This window comes from Hirundo rustica, chromosome 3, assembly GCF_015227805.2.
Source record: "Hirundo rustica isolate bHirRus1 chromosome 3, bHirRus1.pri.v3, whole genome shotgun sequence".
In the NCBI taxonomy this organism is placed as follows: Eukaryota; Metazoa; Chordata; class Aves; order Passeriformes; family Hirundinidae; genus Hirundo; species Hirundo rustica.
In genome coordinates this window covers 49668858-49688701 of record NC_053452.1, presented here as the reverse complement: position 1 = coordinate 49688701, position 19844 = coordinate 49668858, and the positions used below count along the sequence as shown (strand labels likewise).

Here is a 19844-nt window from a genome sequence, read left to right as displayed (position 1 = left end):
CCTCAAGGATGTACGATGCTTTAAGGGCCGCATCAGGAGTGCTGCAAGGGCCTCCCACCAGTCCTAAGGCCTCCCCCATTATGTCCAGGAGCACAGGAGGTGACCTGGAAGCATTCCTGAATGTGGACATGGGTGGGGGTGTGGGAGGACTCAACCTGCGCAAGGCGTCATCCCTGAGGTGCAGCCTCGCAAAGCTGCCCAGGTGCAGACCTGTGTGCAATGTCTCACTATCTCATGTGCTCAGGCTTATTACTTTCTCCTCCTTGCATTTGGCCATGTTTTCGTAGCTCTCAAGACTGCCCTTCGGGAGTTCATTCTTATATACTACCTCTGTGGGAGTTGTGTGAAGTAAACTACTAATTTGTTTTTTACTTGTGGTAATTCAGCTTTTACATTAATTTCCTGTACTAGCTCTGTCTGTGTTCCCAACATTAAATCACCTTTTCATATGCAGATATACAGTAGCCTTTGGGGAAAGGCATTTCAGATGTTTTACCCTTCAGCAGCAGACATGACATTTAACGCTGTGTAACTCAAACATTTATATTGTGTCAATCCTTGCAGTTATGAGCTCAACTGGAAATGTTGGTATGAGTATCTCTCCTCAGCTTTATTACTGAGAGAGCCTTCCAAACTCAGGATCTGAATTTGGTTTTGTTTTGAATTTGTTTCACATATTATGAAATTATATTAATTTTCATCAAAACCTTGAACAGACGTGTAAACCAAGGCAGTCACTGTTTTTCTTCAACATATTTAATTAAACCACAATTATTTATAAAGTAATATAATATTCTTCTGAATAATAAGTCTTTAGATTTACTAGAATAATTTTAACATTTTCTGAAGAAAACTGGAAACCCCTTGCTAATTAAGTCGTGAACAGAAAGATGAAGTTCAGCAAGCAAATTTGTTACAAGTACTGTGTGTCAGCTAGGTTTGGAGCTGAAGTAGCATCATTAGAATATAAATCTCTCAAACTCCTCAATAGATACATAATAAATAATCACTGGGTGTATGCTTTGAATACATTTAGGGAAAAATGGCCTGATATTACAATTTGGCATTTGTCTTATTAGGGAAGTGTCATTTAGCATTAGTAGTCTCATTACTTCAGATGAACTTCACCTGTGGCTGTATTTCTGACAAGAATATCAATTAGTTTTTCAAGATATTGCACCTGCTGCTTTCAGGATGAAGGCTTAAAATACAACCACTTTACTGAGTGGCAGAATTTTAGCTTTTTCTGTGTCATCTTTACTGAGGTAACACATCACTATGGTGAGCTATTATCTACTTACTTAGTAATTAATGAAAAGAAGTAACTTAGCTTTTAATAAAATTATGTGAGTTTTCTTATTTGAAATATAATCTCATTTCTCTAATAATGTTAGGCATGGTGTATTGTTTAATGGATGATATCATCTAATTCAGCATTTTAGCTTCTTTTAAAAAAAAAATTCCCTTGTACTCAATTTTGGTTAACACTAGGAAATGAAAAAAAAAGACTAGTCTGGCCTTAACAGCTCACTTTCTGCATTTCTAGAGGGGCCTGAAGAAAACAGGCTATAAGCACAGATGGCTGAGATCTGTAGTGAACTGAAGGTGACTCAGTTCTTTCATTTAAGATCTCCTTCTGGCCTTTGTAAGGCTAGAGTGCAGTTGCTTGGGAATCCCTGATGAATCCAGAAAACCTTCCTAAGCTTAAGTGAAGTCTGAGTGCTTGCAGTCTAGTTTCAATTTCTACAAATGAGCTTTCTTCTCCATAGCTAACGGATGGTAAGGCCTCCATCCGATACAAAGTCCTTTTGACAAAGATAAACAGCGAGGGAAATGTAAAGGAAACACTGCCTTCCAGAGAGCCATGGGTTGGTCTGGAAGGCAAGGTGATAGTGGCAAGGAGGACTTTGATACCAATGCGTGTTAGAAAGCTAAAAGCAACATTAGAACTGAGTAGGTGGGTAGCTGGACCCAATCCAAGAAGCCGGAAGCAGTAACCAATCCAGCTGGTCTTCAGGGGAGGGTAAAGCCTCTAGTGAGTAGCAGCGGTGTTCAACCTGTATTAAACTGTCCTTAGGGGCCAATGTTTGCAGGACTTTTTTTTCTCTTCAAAGCCACTTTACTTAAAGAAATCGAAATAGACACTTCAGTATTTGTTTTGAAGCAGGTTTTGGGTTGTCCCTTCCTCTGTAGACCACTTAGAATGAAATAAGTGGTAGAGATTTTCCTTTTAAGCTTTGCAGTTTGAGATTTTAGGTTGAGTGAAGTTTGCAATTTAGATATTCTCTGTACTGTTTTGTCCTGGCTGGTAGCAGAATCAGAGCCCATGTCCACACAGAATTCTATTTATTGTTAAATAGACAGTACTTTGGGGTTACTAGTCTCATAGCCTAACTCACCTGCTTTGAAATTGTCCCTTAAAAACACCTGAGGTGAGATTTACTAAGTAAAAGAAGCTTTCTCAATGTAATTTTCTGTCTGAATCCTGAAAAGAAATGGTGTGGTAAAGGGCTTTATGTAGCAAAGTCAACATTAGGTGTAGAGGGTTCACTGAAAAATAAAAAACAAATCCTATTTGGAGTAACTTATAACTGGTAAAATGTAGCCCCTCCTGACATCAGTGGGATAGCCTTGAAAAAGATATTCTGGGGAAACATGGAAATGTTGGAGCCTTGCCCTTTTCCCAGTGACAAAGAAGTCTGGCAGAGGCTGCATGGTGTCAGTTCAATGGCCCTGGAAGCTGTGTGCCAGCAGGGCTGCTTTCCATGAATGCAGCATTTATGTTTGGGATAGACCACAATAACACAGAGTTGCAGATCCATTTCTGCAGCTTTTCTGGGTTTTTGTCTGTCTGGTACCTTCAGGAAATAAATATGGACTTTGGCTTTTATTTGTAACTCTCCCAATCAAAGGATGCAAATGGTTGAATTTTTCTAACCTGTGCTATTATATAGCACAGGTTAGAAAGTGACTGCTTGTCATTTCATATTTGTTAGCTGATTCTGTGTGTGCTCCCCATTTGTTACTAACATACTAGCTTAAACCTGATGGCTGAATTTTTTTTAGTTTGCTACCAACTAAGAGTATACACATGATTATTTAACATGGTACTCATAACAAATACATTAAAAGTAGAGAACTCATTTATTTTTCTTCCTTACTGATCCTGTTCAAAGATGCTCCTGTGGCGTAGGGAGGCATACCATGTTATAGGAGAGAAAACTGATGCTCTTTCTGCCTTTTTTTTTTTTTTTTTTCTGTTCAGTGGTCCCAAACTTTCCTGTCTTCTCAGACTTGTATTTGACAACTCTACAGTTATTGTCTTATTTAATATGATCACTAGTTTATACAAATTACTTATTGCAATATGTCAGGAACTAACTTGACAATCAGATCATGTCTTTGATCTGCTCTTCCCAAATAATTTTCCTTTGCAGTACTGAAGATTTTAAAAAGTTATTACTTGTTGATATGTCATGCAGTCCTCTTGTTCTTACTTTCTGCCAAAAAGTAGCTAATTAGCTGAATAAAAGAGAGTTCTTGCAGTGAATCAGTACTGAGCTATGAAACAGACTTCATACCTCCTGCAATGTATTTACAAACTTGAGAGAGGTGAAAAAACAGATCATAACTTTGAGAGAGGAAAGCAGAGGACAAAAAAATAGTTTCTCACTTGTTAATTTGAAAAGGGGATTAATTTCTTGCAATATGACTTGCCTCTGTAATACCCTGCAGTGAAACTGGAGTTTGTGGTTGCCTTATTTTGGTGCATTACCTTTGTTGTGTGCTTACAGGGTATATGAGAGTTTTGATCCAGGTTGTGGTTGCCATGGTTTAGAGGAATAAATGCAGCAAATAAGCCCCTAGTGGTGAGCAACAGGTGGCTTCACCTGAAGAGATTACTCATGGCTCAGGTGGAAGAAGTAACTCTTGCTCCCTACCTGTTGTCCTTTGAAGTGCATTGGAATATTCTTCCAGGCAGAGTTCTCTGCTGTGGGTTTTGTTGGTTTTCACTGAATGGGTTGTTTTTTGTAGGTGTTTCTCTAAATGGGTCATAAAAAAGTAGTCGGTATTTCCTATTGACACTAATAGCAGAGCAAGAAAAGTACAGCCTCAGTCTTCCTCTTCAGCATTATGGTCTTTAAGATGATTTTTCTTTTAACAGTGATTAGCCTGTATGTCAAGGAAATGTTCTGTTCCGCTCAAATATGAATTATTTGTATTTCCTTATGTTATTGCATAAATCAATGGCTGATTTCATTCAAAGGCAGATATTGTGAGATACATTGTTTTGTTTTTAAGCCCCCTGAAAATGCAACACACTGTTATATGGCTTGGGAAGACCCACACAGACATTCTAAGCATCCCTTAAGAACACAATCTCCAGGATTCTCATAAGCGCCTCACTGCTGAGCTCTTTCTGCTCCATTTCATAAATGAAAAACATGGTTCTCTTGATAAAGGGAATGGGGACAAATTTGCCAAACAGCTGTAATAAAAAAAAGAACATAAACCTTTTAGATGGAGCTCATGGGTTCTGCTCCCCACACCACTAAAGTGTTAATAAAACCAAACAGTGCTAGTTTCAATATAGCTATGGCACAAATGTAATACTTGCTGGCTCACAGGAGCAATTTATGAGGCTGAATTTTTGGTAGTTTCTTCTTTTTTATGTCTTTTGTTGATCAAGATAACATCTAATTTTTACTACAGCATCTTAATGTTTTTCTTAAGATATTTAATGCTTGGAATGCAGTGAGTGAGAATTATTACCATTATATGTAATTCTCAGCAGCATCTTTAGATATGCAGATCCCTCCCAGAAATGGCCTTATTTAGAATTTTCATAGTGGTGAAGCAAAACTTCCTTTGGCACTGAGAGAAAAGTGTTATGAAAATCCTCTAGGTAAAATTGCGGTCATGATATGTTTAGAATTTACCTTTATACTGTTGTACAGACTCTGAATGAAACATATAAGGAAAATATGTGTTTTTTTGAATAGGGTACAAGTTAAACAGACCTTTAAAAAATTTAAAAACAGCAAGGTATTGTGTGGGACTCAAAGTATGTTACTGGCTCACCTAGTTTTGGGTAGAGGTCAGAAAGAAAATCACAATAATAATAATTTTGCCTTTTACAGCTGATCCTGGTAGCAAAAGGCAGTTTCAGATGAGATCTTTATTCAATGGCTCTTTCAAAGGAAAAAAAGACCTTAGCCTGGGGCCCTGATGTAACTCCTCACTGACTACAATCACAGAGATTTATTTCATTAAGTGTTTCCCCTCTCAGCTGTTGTCTGAGTGTGGATTGAAATGAATGTACCCACCAAGCTGGTACAGATGGCTGTGTTCTTGGCTATTGCACAGGATTAATTGCTGTTTTCTATTTCATATATGCCCTGACATTGTCCATACCTCGGTAGCTGAGTGCTTTGAACAATCTATGTAACAGGTTTCAGATGTTCTTTTACTCCCTGATCCTTTTCTCTGGAGGGGAAAGATGTGCAGCACATTGTCTTGCTCTGGGAGCACGGTAAACAGATTTTAAGGCAACCTCCTGGGTCACCAAGTTTCATCTCTGGCTGTTGCAGAAACCTACTTTACATATTGCTCTTGTGAGCTGAGCAAGCTCCAGCCAAACACCAGACTTCTTTATGCTGCTACTGGACAGCTGTTATGCTACTTTCAGTTAAGGATTAGAAAACTTTCATCTTGAGCTCCAGATTTTCTGCTTTGTTTTTGCCTATTCCATCGTGTGTTCATGTTGTTTTTGATCTTAATTAGATTTTTTTTCCTTCTAGACTCTCTGTCACACTTACTGAATTTATAGACAGCAATCTTTCTCTTAGCATATGTTTTGGTAAGCTGCTGTACTGTTAGTACGGGTTTGACTGTGTTTGAGATAATTGTTATTTCATCAAAATTAAAGCTGAGAAAAATCATTCCAAATGGATTTAATTTTTTCATTTCTTGAAATCATTAACTTGAGCTACAGCAGAATTACTGATGTATGACAAAACCCTTCATTAAAGTTTGGGTAAGGAACCTTCTATATATATTTTTTTAATATGCATTGGATGAACATCTGATAGGATTCAGTTTAGTCTCCTGTTCCTCCTTAGGCAAGACTTTAAGAATAATCCTACTGGTTTCAAAGGAGTCTGAACAAAGCTCTGCACGAAATTGGGAAATATATCCTTCTGAAGCATAAAGTTCTTGCTAAGTCAGGGGTGAAGTTTTCCTGCCTCAGTCTGGGACCTGAGACAAGTCATCAAAGCAGTACAGCTCAAACTGTACTGCCTTGGAGTAAGTCCCTTGGTGACTGCAGGTCTATAAATACATGGAAATGCCTCCATCTGTGTCACTCTCAGCATATGACAAGGCCACAGAGTTTACCCACGTACAGGGTTGTGGGATGGGGCTGCAGTACTGAGCCGACAGGATGGGCTGCTTGGGGGTGAGTTCCCACCAGGCACAGATCTTCCTTTCTTTCCTCTCTTCCCTGCAGGACTACTGCTCTAGAGTACGTCTGGCTGTCAGGAAAAAAAAAAAAAAAAAAGGAAAAATTGACCTGATTGCTGAATATGATGTTGAGTCACAGGCTAGAAAAGAGGCCATTCTGCTGCTCTTCAAATTTATGAGAAACTAGGGCAGTTCAGTGCAAAGGGTTGGGGAACTTCAGTTTTGTGTTTGACACTAGGGCTAGACCTGTCAGGTTTGTCTGTAACTCAGTATGACAATGTCTGTTATAGTGTGTCTGCATCGTGTTGATCTGTGGCAAATGATCCATGTTTTTGGAAAAATGCACTTATTTCTGCTGGGTTTATACAGAGTGCCTGAACTGTCTCCTGCTGTATTTTGTTTCTGATGGCTATACTTTTGAGCAGTTTTAATTTATTTTGAGAAGAAATTTAGACTGATTCAGAAGTCTTCCTCTTTGCAATTTGCTGTTTCGAGCAGTTGTTGGAAACAGGGAAGAGGGCCCTCTTCAATCACCCCTTGCTTGAAAAGGTCTGGGTCTGGGAGTGATCAGCATATCTGATTTTACTCCCTCATTAAATTAATGAAACATTATGGATATGGATAGCACCAAATTAATGATTCTCTTTTTGAACCTTTTTTTTTGTTACTGTTAATAGATATGGGTTTTTAAAGTCCATCTGTTCATCTTACATGATGGATGTTCATCATAAGTCCTGTGCTCATGTCAGGCATAAAATATTCAAAGAAAACTTGGTGTTTCACCTGTTTCCATAGCAGAAGGCAATCTGAGTTCTGTAAAACTGTTGGTTTGGCTTTCTGAATGTATAAATAGAAGCGAGTTTGAGAATCAGTTTTTTATATATTGTTTGGACTACACAGTTCAAACATTTATGTCTTGGAAAGGGTTATTTCTGATTTCTTTCAGTTAGAAAGTCTCCTCTTCTAAGAAAGACATCATCAAGCCTAAATTTTAGCTGTCATGGTCAAATGAGTGCGGCTTTGAAAATGTTACTAGATCAGTGTGTTTTAAATTTGCATCCATTTTTCATTCACTTCTGTGAACATGGACTGCATGTGATAGACAGCTTGAAATTAAATCCTTTTTTCTCTTTCCTATTACTGTTTTTCTAAACCAGCTCAGCTGTGAGTTTTGCCATAGAAATGTTAATAAAACTCACTCTTCCTGTCTGATCTGTCCCCTTTTCTACCTATCCGTTCCTTCTTTAATAACCCCTTTACTATCCATTAAGTCAACGTAAGAGAACAAACTTGTAGTCTCCAGTTCTGTTAAAACCTACTGATACATGGATATCCTGTTGCTCCACTGAACTCGGAGTATGTTCACTTTGATGGGTCTCTTTTGCTCTTCTGCTAATGCTGCTTGATTTTAGGGGGCGAAACAGTCACATTCCCATTACAGTTCAATTGGTTGAATGCATGATACAATTTTTTTTTTAACAGGAAATTACGGGGAAAGTGGAATGGAAGCCTTCAAAGAGTTGGCTGCCCAAGAGGGTCTCTGCATTGCTCACTCTGACAAGATCTACAGCAATGCTGGAGAAAAGAGCTTTGATCGCCTGCTCCGCAAGCTGCGAGAGAGGTTACCCAAGGCTAGAGTGGTGGTTTGCTTCTGCGAGGGAATGACAGTGAGGGGGATCCTCATTGCCATGCGGCGCCTGGGAGTGCTTGGGGAGTTCCTGTTAATTGGAAGGTAAGGCTCTGAGTGTGCTTTCTCTGCCTTTCCTCTCCCTCTCATCCTGTAGGCAGGCCTTTGATTCCAGAACTGTGCAGCTTGGGCTACCAGTAATTTCCATACTGAATTGTCTAAGGAATGAAAAGAAGTGACAAGATGGTAGAGCAGATTCTCAGGAAGGAGATATGAAGATGTATGCCAACTTGATCAGTGGTGATAGCTTTTGCTGAACTAAATGTTAATTACTAACTCCTTTATGTGGATATATGACATTACTGTTTTTGTGCTTTTGTACACCCTGGAGAAATGTTTCATGGACAGATTTTTAGATATGAAGTAGGGAGTGGAGAATTCTGGTTTCAGCGTGTGATATGTTTCATGTGACAAAATTTTGTTTTTAACTAAGGATGATCCCTCATAATTTGAAACTCCAATTACCAAGTTGTTTTGACTACTAGAACTTTTTTCCAGTCTCATGATTACAACCTTGCATTCTCAATTGTACACTTTACTGTCATCTGTGCTGTTGGAAGCTGGGACACTGATACTATGCAGACTGTCTTGGTTTTTAAAACATCAAACTTGCTAATGGCTAAATGCGTGTGTATGTGTGTTTTTTATATCACCAGAGTAACGGTGCAGATGTGTGTTGGACAGAAAAAGGCTGTTTTTATCAAAATGAGAATGGTTGCTTTCCTCTACTGGAGTTTATCTTTGTAGGTGTTCACTGAAATATGGTGATTTTAGTTTTATCACATACTTTATCCACAATTTCATTTTTGTGATAATTTTTGAGGCTTCTTTGACTTTCACCTTGATTTCTGCAATATCTTTGTCCATTTTTCTGTCTTGATGAACGTTGCTCAAATGATGAGGATGGATATTTTGGGACTTCCACATTAGGTTGATAATGTCTGTTTCAGTCTTTCTATTTACTCCCTGTTTCTTTATTTGTAATTTCAACATTTCTTGAAGGAATATTTCAAATAATTCCTTCAAGACCTTTGTCAGTTGTTTCCATGCCTACTTAGCTTATGTTGTCATCTGATCTCATCAGACTTCTTTTTGGCCCGTTCTTTCCCTAAAGTCTAGTTGTCTGTTGTTGTGGTTGTGATCCTCTCCTTTTGCTCTGTGCTATGGTATTCTCTTCCCCTGATTGTATTGCTCCTCAAAACCCACAGTTATGGTTTCTACAGGTCAGATACCTACTCTGGCCTAAGGAATAAACTGAAAGCATTAAGTCACTCTTAGTAATTTTTGTTGCAGTCTTTGTTTGCTCTCTATTTGAAGCAGAGGTTCTAGAGTGTCTGTAGAAGGTTGTGAAGATCGCACATTTGGAGAGCCGTCAGCACTAAAGGGAAACAAAGAGTAAGGCTGTATTGAAAATGGTGTGTTCTTCTACATTGTGCATGTGTGGTTCACATGCATCATTTAGTTTGTATCAATTGAAATGAATAATGAAAGGCTTTGGGAGTGACATGTTTTACAGATAGGTTTTCAGTGAGTAGAAGAAACAGAATATAATAAAATTAGTCTCAGTGACAGCATCCTGGGTCTTTCAGTAAGTGTCCTGAAACTTTGGGCTTTCTTCCTGTATTGTCACTGTAGCGGTGTCTCATTGTTCACTGATTTTGGTGCTCCCTCTTGATGCTGATCATACAGAGAACTAAATAAATGAAACCACCTACGTTAAGCCACAAACCTTGGTTTCCTATTAGACCTCTTGATCCCTCTATCCCTTGGATATGTGGAATATTTAAGTTTTAAATTTTGACTTCGAGCCCTTAACAAACCTAACACTGGCCCATAAATTTCAGTTGTTTGTCTTAGGGTTTGTCCAACAGTGTAGTTCTGAGCTTTTTGTCAGAAATGATTACCTATTAAATGGAATAATGGAATTTCTTTGGAAATCACTATGTATTTTTCAGGTAGATTTTTACATACCCTTCCTTCATGCTGGTAATTGAGTATGGGAGACTCCTTTTTAGGGCTGAGTGGGTTCTGTCAATTGTAAAACAGGTTTTGCATAGTCTGGATTCTGCGCAACAGCTGCCTAAAATAAAAAGTATTACAGGGCTTGCACGTGTTCTTATGTGCTTCAAAACTAAAAGAAAAGAAGTTTTCTTTGAATTGTCCTAATTAAGTGATTTTAAAAAATGGCAAATTAGCAAACTTCTGAATAAGTAAGTTGCAGTGGAACTGCAGTGCTATGAATTCGGTCATTTATATACAAACAGGAACCAAGGCACACATTAACGTTACTTTGATGTGCTATTTAGTCTTTTTTATTCAAGTACCCAGCTAAGCAAAAAACTAAGAGCTTTTTAAGAACATTCTTTTAATTGAGGGAAGTGGGAGTGAATGTGAAATCAAGATTTTTTTTTTTTTTTTTTTTCAATTATGAGCTAAACAAAGCCTTTAGTTTACTCAGGTTTAATATCAGCCACATTTTATCAACCCCATACTCTGCTCTGACTCACTGTCAAGAGGAAGCCTTTGCAAAGGAACACCTGGCTAAATAATTCTCTTCCTGCTACATCTTCAATATTGCTATTTATCAAAGTAGACAGGAACAGCTTAGCTTAACTAAATTCATACTATCAGAGAGAGAGCTGGGAACTAAATTTGACTTCTGTTTAATCTGAAGTTCAGTCTCCTTTACTGCTGGAAGTTGGAGTCTGTTATTTAAGTGAGAAGGGAATTCCTCTCTCTGAATCTGGAGGGAAGCTGGAATTAAGGCAATACAATAGATGAGGTTACAATCCTGCCTGAGGCAGAATGGCAGATATTCTCAAATCGATAGTGTTGAAATGTAGTGGAGAACCAGTGAGAAAATTTATTAAATTATGAAATAATGATGACAAATTTTAAAAGGGACTGAGAATGAAAGGGAAGGAAAGCAAAAATTGGTAATGGCTTTTTGTATAAAAAGAAATATTAGAATATAATTGGAGTAAGCAAAGGCAAAAATCATGCTAAAAATTTAACTGTACTCTTAAGGGAGTTCAGGTGATAGCTCTTTTAGCAGAAATTAGCTTTGACATGAGGAGTTTATGTAGGAAGATGCTCAACCTCACATGTCTAACCATGTTTACGCAGGCCACTGAGTTTTATATTACTTAATAAGCATTAATTAGATTTTGTGAGAGTCTTGCAAGATTGATGAATCTCCTATATATCCCCTGGGATCATGCATCAAGGAAAGGCATGTAACTGACTTTTCAGCATCTTATGGGTAATGCAAAGCAGATGAAAAACAATTGAAGTAACCGGTTTTAAGAGATGTTCTGAGGTCACTGGAAAAGAGAGATTTTTAGATAAAGAGTTGGAAATTAAAATGCTCTTTCACGATTTGTTCTCAAACTCCTACACTCAGTGATTTGTACAAAAGTATGAGGGACTTTAGGAAGGAAGAGTAATATTAGTGCACATGCTGTTTTTCAGTACAGTCCTTTGTAAATGACTAGGGACTCCTTTACTTCTGTAGCCTTTCTGATGCTTTACAGTCTCCATTAATGTTGCTGTATGGGCTGTTGTAGAACTAAAAAATTTAAGAGTCAGTTGAGTGACCTCTCCTGAAAGTTTGAATGCTTAGCAGTGAAGGTATGGTTGGATTTTCTGCTGTCAGCCTATTATGAAGGGCAAGTCTGTTCTTTTTATGTATCTAATAAAACATTTTCCAAAGGATGACAGGGCTTTCAGAGTATATACTGTGGTGAAATTTCTTCTGGCTGCTACCACTTCAAAAGCCAATATTTATGCTAGTTTTGGCATTTAAGTTCACACTTTCTAAAATATTGACAAGACATTATCACTGTAAGATGTTTGGTCCTATTATCTGATATTGCTGGATGGGTGGAACTTGATTGCCTGCAAGTGCAAGAGTAAACAACTTGTTGGCAAGTTGACAGAGAAATGTGACCTGATGTGGCCAATTACTGGGCAGCAGGGTGTGTGTGAGGATTTTGTCAGATGTCTAGGGCAGTTATCACCTTCCAAGGCCTGGGATTTTAAGACAGAAGACATGTAATCCCAATGAGCTGGTACAGCATTTGACAGAGGAATGGTTTGCCTATCCCGATCAGACCCATCAGTTCTTTAGCGCTGAGCCTACTGAGATATTTTCAGCTCCATCACAGCAGAGGAAGGGGGGCCTCTGCATTTGGGAACACCATGGCTAAGGCAGGGACCCAAACCCTATCTACAATAATCACCCCAGTTGTCAAAAGTGGTAGCAGAAATTGACAAGTCCATAACCTCATTTAGTGAGGGAGGAGGAAGTATCTGGTCAGGAAAATGATCTTTCACAAGGAAACAGGAAAAGGAAGTGACAGAAGCTTCTCACTGTCTGAAACTATTTTAATTGGCAAGAAATTGTTTTAATTTGCCCCAAATTGAGTCTCTTGCCTGTAACGGTATCTGTTAAGCAACTTGCCTTTCTGTATTTTAACTTGTGAGATTTTTTTTTTTTTCTCCTTGTTTTTTACCTTTGTCCTGTTCAGTAGCACAGCTGGCAAGTGGCTGGGTGAACATTTGGCTGCCAGCCAAGGTTACAGATGACATAGTTTGCGCTGCCAAAAGCATGATGTTATGTATTTCTTTCATTCAGTTCTGACATTGCAAATAACATAAGAGTATCACAAATACCACCTCACATATGTGACTAAGAAGACTGCCTGCCTTTTGCTCCCGGATGAGTCCTTGGTGCCAGTGGCTCATTCATTACTTATAAAATGACTGAGAATATTCTACTACTGATGGAATATTCTTCATAAAGGAGATGGCCATCAGAGGATATGACTGTTCTTTTGACTAGCTGAAAGAAAGATGCTCTGCTCTCCAATGCATCATGTCTTGATTTGTCACATGGGCTGCCCCACATTTATGAAAAATCAATGATAAAAGTCCACATTCTCCCAAAGCAGCTGAAAAGTTTTGCAGGACCAATGTGTTTAATTCCATTAAACTTAATTCCATTAAATTAGGGGAAAAAAAATTGTTATTTTTAAGTACTCAAGAGATTGCAAAGAAATCAGTAAGAACAAACAATGTCATCAATGAGGGGAAAAAAACCCCTGCCTTGTGCTAGCACAGATTATCTAGGATAGCTTTGGACCTAAAAAATTGACAGAAATAGTAGATATGGTAGAGTGTTGCTCATGATACTGTTTTATGCTAACTTGCTATGAATGGGAATGGGTTAAGAAATCTGGTAATAGTCCAGCACTGCCAAATGTATGTGACTGAACCCAAACCATTCATATTTCATGTGCTTTGTTTTTGGGTGGGCAGTGTGAGTGGTTGGGCAGGTTTGGAAAGACAGGTGTCTGCCAGGAAAAGCTGGATCCTCCCTCGGAATGGAGAACTTTCTGTCCGAATTATTATAATTTTGAAATTAAGGCAAAGATATGGGAATAGAAATAACAGTTCTTTACTAGGAATATTAAAAATAAAAATGTAGTAGTACAAAAAAGCAAACAAAAAAGAAAACACTGACAGAGTCAGAATACAACCTGATACCCTATCAATCAGGGTGTTGGTAGCAGTCTAATTAAATCCTCCTTGAGTGACAGATGTGGTTCTGTTGGAGCAGAGATGATCGTGGAGAAGGGTGTAGTTTTCTCTGAAGGTCCAGTGGTGGTGAGATGGGTCCAGTCTTCCTCTGGGAATCCAGTGGAAAACAGGCTGGCCTGGTGTTCTGAATCTCAGGTTTTCTCCAGGTAGGAATGCTTGGCTCTTCCTGCATGGTGGAGAATCTCATATTGGGATGATATAATTGTAACAGTCATGTGGTGAGCCTTAATGGCCCATTAACAGAAGATATCCCCCTGGAGGGAGGATGGGTTGTGGAAGAGATAAGAACACTGCTCCACCTGGTTTTAACAGCTGGCCCATTAACAGAAGGCAACTCACCCCCGGAGTTATGAGGAATGGGGTATACAAGAGATAAAGAAAACACCTCCCCAGCTGTTTTCAACAAATGGCAATAGAATACATACTTTTGGTTACATATTGCATTGCAATCCAAGACAGTGGTAAAACTTGATGGTTTGAAAGAACAAAGTAAAGATAACACAATCAGCGTGCTGAAAATAAGAAGAAAAATAGTAATTTAAGACCCAAAGGTTTACTTTCCGTGCATTTTGCTGCAAAAAGAGGAATGTTTTTTCTTCGTGGTACCTCTGTGACCAAAGATGTTTAGAATTACTGCTTTTAATATTTCTACTGTTGTTGACACTCCAAGTTAACAGAAGACTGTGTTTAAATAAGTGTTTAGATATAACCAGATGTTTAGCTGGGTTTAGATTCAAAATCCTGGATTTAAAATGTGGTAGATTCTGTGAAATGCTGAAATGAGTCATTATCATTTTTCAAATACTTTCAGAGTCTAATCGAAGTTGGCATTTTAGCAAAGTATTGACAGTTAAGATAGTCCCACCAGGCAACATCAGACCGCTTTTTGAACCTTATCAAGTTTTGTAATAGGATTCACTGCTAACTTTAAAGTCTGAAACCTTAGAACATGTCCCTAGAAAATTGTATACCTTATTCATGGTTCATTTAGTAGTTGCAGTCTATCACCTGTTTATTGTGACAATTTATAATCTGTATGGATGAAAACAGAATTACATGATGCAAGAAGACTGAGCAACCATATTTTGCTTACCCTCCAACGTATGATAACACCAATCCATGTTAAAATGAAATTGCATATTAAGTGCCAATTAAATCGTATAATTGAGCAGAACTGCATTTTGAGTCTTAATTAAAAAAAAAAAAAAGGAAATACAGGAAAGATAAGTATTTTTTATGGTAAATGGGATTTATGTAGTGGCCAGTGAGCAGTTTTATGTAGCGGCAGATTGCAGTGGGCAATTTTTTGAATATGGGGATGTTCTTTTGTCTTTTCACTTCTTGCTTCTACGTCATGTGAGTTAAGGTAAGTTTTGTATGTAATTAAATCTCTTTCATATGGACATCCAGATTAGTTTTAAAAACATATATTAGCCCTTTTTTATTTCTGTGTATGCACTCAATTCTTTAAATGAGAATGAAATGTATAGAAGTTGTGCATGAGATACTGGTGCTTTTGAAAATATGACTCAATTTTATTAAAAGCTGTCTTTTCTTTTAGCTCAAAATGAGAATTTCTGCATTATGCAATAAAGCAAAATAGGCACAGAATAGTAAATTTCAGCCTAGGTGTCTGTGTTATTACCAGTTCTTCACAGAAGACTGTAACACACAATTTTCAGTATGGTGCTCGCTAAAGTGAATCCGCTTTAGAGGAAACAGATCACGCCACCAACAAGTGTGAGACACTTGTAGCAGTCCATGTAAGTTCCTGCCCACATTTCCAGGGAAGGTCTCATACTGACAGACATGAAATACTAGGTCTCTTGAAGACATTGGAAAAAGCCCAAACCATTCATCAGTCTTCAGGGTTGGTTTTTCCTTATGATCTGAAGACAGTTTTCTGTCTTCACATGCCAGTGTTTCCAAAGACTTCTTGAAATAATCGTGATCATAGGGATTTAAGGTTGTATGTCATGAAGATGTGAAATGGTATGTTTAAACTGTACTTGAGTCTGCTTGCAGACTATCTGTGGTAAGATATAATTAATACACTTCAACATTTACATTAAAAGCAGCTTTGGATATCTTTTGTTCTTAGACAACAGTCATATGTATCTCTGGTGTCTATAGAGAAGCTTGAAAGAAAAAATATCCAGGCTATTGTTCAAAAGACTAGCTGTCATGGATTACAAAAATTAAACATGATGTTTTAACATATATATAAGGCTAAAGTAGAAGCAGCATTGATTATTAAAATACCAATCTATAAGTTGTTTTAATAAAGTAAGTACTTAGAGTTTTTTAAGTGATATGAAAGCTTGCTGGTTTGACAAACAGGATGTGAAAACATGTTTTAAAGCATTATACACTGTTTAACGGTAGCCATTAATGTACCTTTTTCATAAATGAGAGAAAGTAAAGGACTAGAGTTTTTGTATTTCTGAAGATGTAATGCAATTGATTATCAAAGTGAAGGAATGCTGCTGTCTTTTACTTGCTTAAAGAATAAGCACTGGAATAGGAGAATAAACAAAAGCATACAACCAAGTGTCTTAAAAGCATTACCAAATGTGATGCTTGGACTTTATGATGGTAAGACCTGTGGGGAAATAAACCCCTTACGTTTCTAGATTTCTTAAAGACTTCCAGGATTCTAAGGCAGTTTATGCTTCTTACTTAGCAAAGGAAAAGTAAGACTTGGTTCAATGTTTTCAAATTGCCTTGGCATGGGTTCTGCAGGAAGTTATGTAAGCCAGAAATGTCCAAGTGAATGCAAGGAAGGACCAACCTTGACAGAAATAATTTACCTTTTAACTAAATCTTCTGCAAAGTTTTCCAACCCTGAAAATGTGCAAAATTTCGGGATCTGCTTGTTGTCTATGAAGTAATGTTCATGTTAGATAATTGGGTTATTGAGTAGTGTTGTGTGTTAATGGATTATTTATTAGACAGTATACGTTCTATCCTGCCCCTGCAGAAACCAGGAGCTGGATGGCTGCTGCTTACCTGGAAGATGAGGTTGTTCTCTCATGTGAATGGATCATATTGAATGATGTTATTTCAAAGGTCTTTGCATAGTTTATGTAGGGCCAGACTTTGTCAGACATGTCTCTATGAGGCTGAGGTTCTTTATAAATGGTTAAGAACCAAAGCAAAGTTTGTTTTTCTCACAACAGTTGAAATAAGACCCTAATACTGTGACCTTTCAAATTTCTACAGTTTACTTCCAGTTTCTTTTAGTGCTCAAATAGAAATGAAACTTAAAGAAGTGCTGGTAAAAACATGAGCAAAACCCTCATCCAAAATATAAAACTTTATCATTTATTGTAAGGTTTATTTTCTTAATTCTATGCAGCATATTAATCACCTTTTCTTAAGAGGAAAAACAGAAATTGAAGATTAATCTTACCTGGAATAATCATAATAATGATTCTGCATAATTATTTAAGAATAATTATTTTCATGTTTCCTGGCATGTCTTGATATAAAAATAGATTTTCCTCTTTCAATATTGGAGTTTTTATCATCAACAGTCTTTGGATTGTTATAAAAACATTGATAACAAGCTTAAGTTTTTGACTGAAGATAAGGATAATTGTCTGAGCTGCACCCATACAAACAACACTTATTTTGACAGGCACAAGCACACCAAGGGGAAAAATAATTTATGTTGCAATTTAAGCACCTTTCTCCTGCATCCTGGAAAGAAGGGCATGAAAAACTTTAGAGCTCCTGTGAATAATCTATTGGCTGCACTTTCTGTGCGGCAACTTAGCGCATGTTTAAAACTTGGCTCATTGAGTAGAGGAGGTAAAATAAAGAGCAGGGTAGGATGCTGTGGAGGAAGGCTATATATTTTTATACACTTTCTTTTTTTCATTAATTTTTTTCTTCCCTTTTACAAATGCCCTTAAACTAATGACCTTTGCTGGAGAACCCTCGTATGTTTCCAAGGCTGGAAAATGCACAACTATCAGCAGTCTGAGGAGCTGAATTCATCTGAAGGGAGGCTAGCCCTGAAGCATCTGTATGAACATGCACTGTGAATATTTTAGGTCATGCAAATGTTGTAATCTGGCAGCCAAATACATAATGTCTCTCAAAAAGTAGAAATTAAAGTGGACTAAAGGTACTTGGCCCATGTTGATAGATTCTTAGTCTGTTGCTTTTCTGCTGAATTTTTCATCCAAGAAAAATCCTTTCAGTTTCTCTGCGGCATAGAAGTGCTTTAGGACCCAATGATGTCAAGAATTTGTTTCACAAAGCCAAAGCTGACTGTTTCATGTTTCACTACTGCCCTTTCAGCACCACTGTTCTGCTATAGGACTAAAAGATGGTGGACTAAAAGATTGGCCAGCTCTCGACCACATTTCACTCCAGTCTTTACTTACCTGTATCTTAGTTCCGTAATTTGTATTACCATATCTCAGAGAGAGAGAATCAAAAGAAGATTTTCTTTTCAAAGCCTTGCAAATTCATTGCTGCCTGATCGGTGACCTGGTACTTATTTTAACTGACTTTAAACCATATGCATTATTCACTATGAGCTATTTGTGGTAAGCTTTGATACCTGGGGCTCATACAGTTATTTTTCATGCTGGCGATTTGGTTATTTATTCATTCTGTGGGGAGTCAGTTTTAAGGGTTTTTTCCCTCCTGGTCCTCTTTGAGGATAATACTGGAAGGATGTAATGTAAGTCAGAGCTAGAAAGAAAAATACATTATTGTTGTTTTGCCTAATAGAAATGGAGTGAGTTATTTTTTTCTGCTTTGCAGAAAAAAACTCAATTCCTTGGTTTCATTGCTAAGATGAGGCTTAAAATCATCTCTTCCATGTCAACATGAGGATCAGCAAAGCTGTAGAATAGGTCAGATTTAAAGAATTCTGTATGCAGAAATAAGAATGTGAATGTGACTCCAGTTATGATTTCTGCTTATTTCTCACAGTGGGGTGAAGGATTATGAGTACCTTTTATAATCTGTACATTTTCTCTAATCTTCCTTTAGTGTATCTCTGAATACACACTTTTAGCTGCTTTCTTATTGTTATATATTACTTGCAGTCTTTAGTTCCTTTCTTACTGCATTTTGTTCTTTACATCTTCATCCATCCTTTCTTGGGCTTTCTGCCCAAATTTACCTGCATCTGGACTTTCTTGAGCCCTTCAGCACCTGCTAGTTTGTGTGACAAGAGGTCTGCAGTACTGGTATAATTTTCTTTCTGTTAAGTCATGAAGAATTTTAGCATATCCTTAATCAGAAATGGAGATAAGCAAAACTTGCTCTTGAAAATCTTACTCATATAGAGGAGATGTTTGAGGAACAGGTTAATTTCATGGCTCTTCTGTGTCATCTGTTTGATTCTTTTGTGTTAGGCAGATGAGCACCCTACACCGAAAGCCATAATTTAATAAACCTACCAATTTAGGAACAATATATCCTCTTTTTGTTTGTGGATGTGCAACAAGCAGTCAAATAAGAGACTCTCCCCCTCAAAAGTAGCTATGTAGCTGTGTAGTTCTGGTTCTTTTGTTGTTGTTTTCAACTCTTCTTGATGGGACTTTGCATTATTATGGCCATTAAAACATATTTGTTGTCATATCAACTGCTGTTGCCTTTACAGACCTGAAATACTGTAACTGACTTGAATCTGGTCTCAAATGCTATCCCTGGTATTTTAAAACTAATTTCTGAGGAGAAGCAGTGGTATAAGGGAGAGAAGCTAGGCCTCTGTTCTGACTTAGGAGGGTGACATTCGATCATTCTCAGATTTGCAAACTGAGTGTGTGTGAGGACTCACTAAGAGGAGAGACATAATGAAAACAAACAAACCCAATGCCAAATTCTGTTGAACCACCACTGCTAAGGCCTGTGCCCAGACTGGTTTCCAGTGGTACACCTAGAGTACAAAACTAGAGGTGTTAATCTGCTTGCATCTCAAAGGAATTTGTCTCAGCAGGGTGTGTACACTGTATTTTAAATGAACCTTGAATGGCAATGGGGAGTTTGCAGCATTTACAAGACACTCTCCATTGTCTCTAAGTTTAATAAAAATAGATGATAGAGCACAATGTTTCTTGAGAGGTTTATA

At 37.6% G+C, this 19844-nt stretch overlaps 1 protein-coding gene across 1 annotated transcript in view; it reads left to right on the top strand.

Moving 5' to 3' along the window:
• GRM1 (glutamate metabotropic receptor 1) overlaps positions 1–19844 on the top strand; it is a 186905-nt gene that overhangs the window by 29063 nt on the left and 137998 nt on the right. The window contains 1 exon segment of the mRNA XM_040058312.1: positions 7945–8194. Within this exon segment, the coding sequence (XP_039914246.1) occupies positions 7945–8194 (250 nt within the window).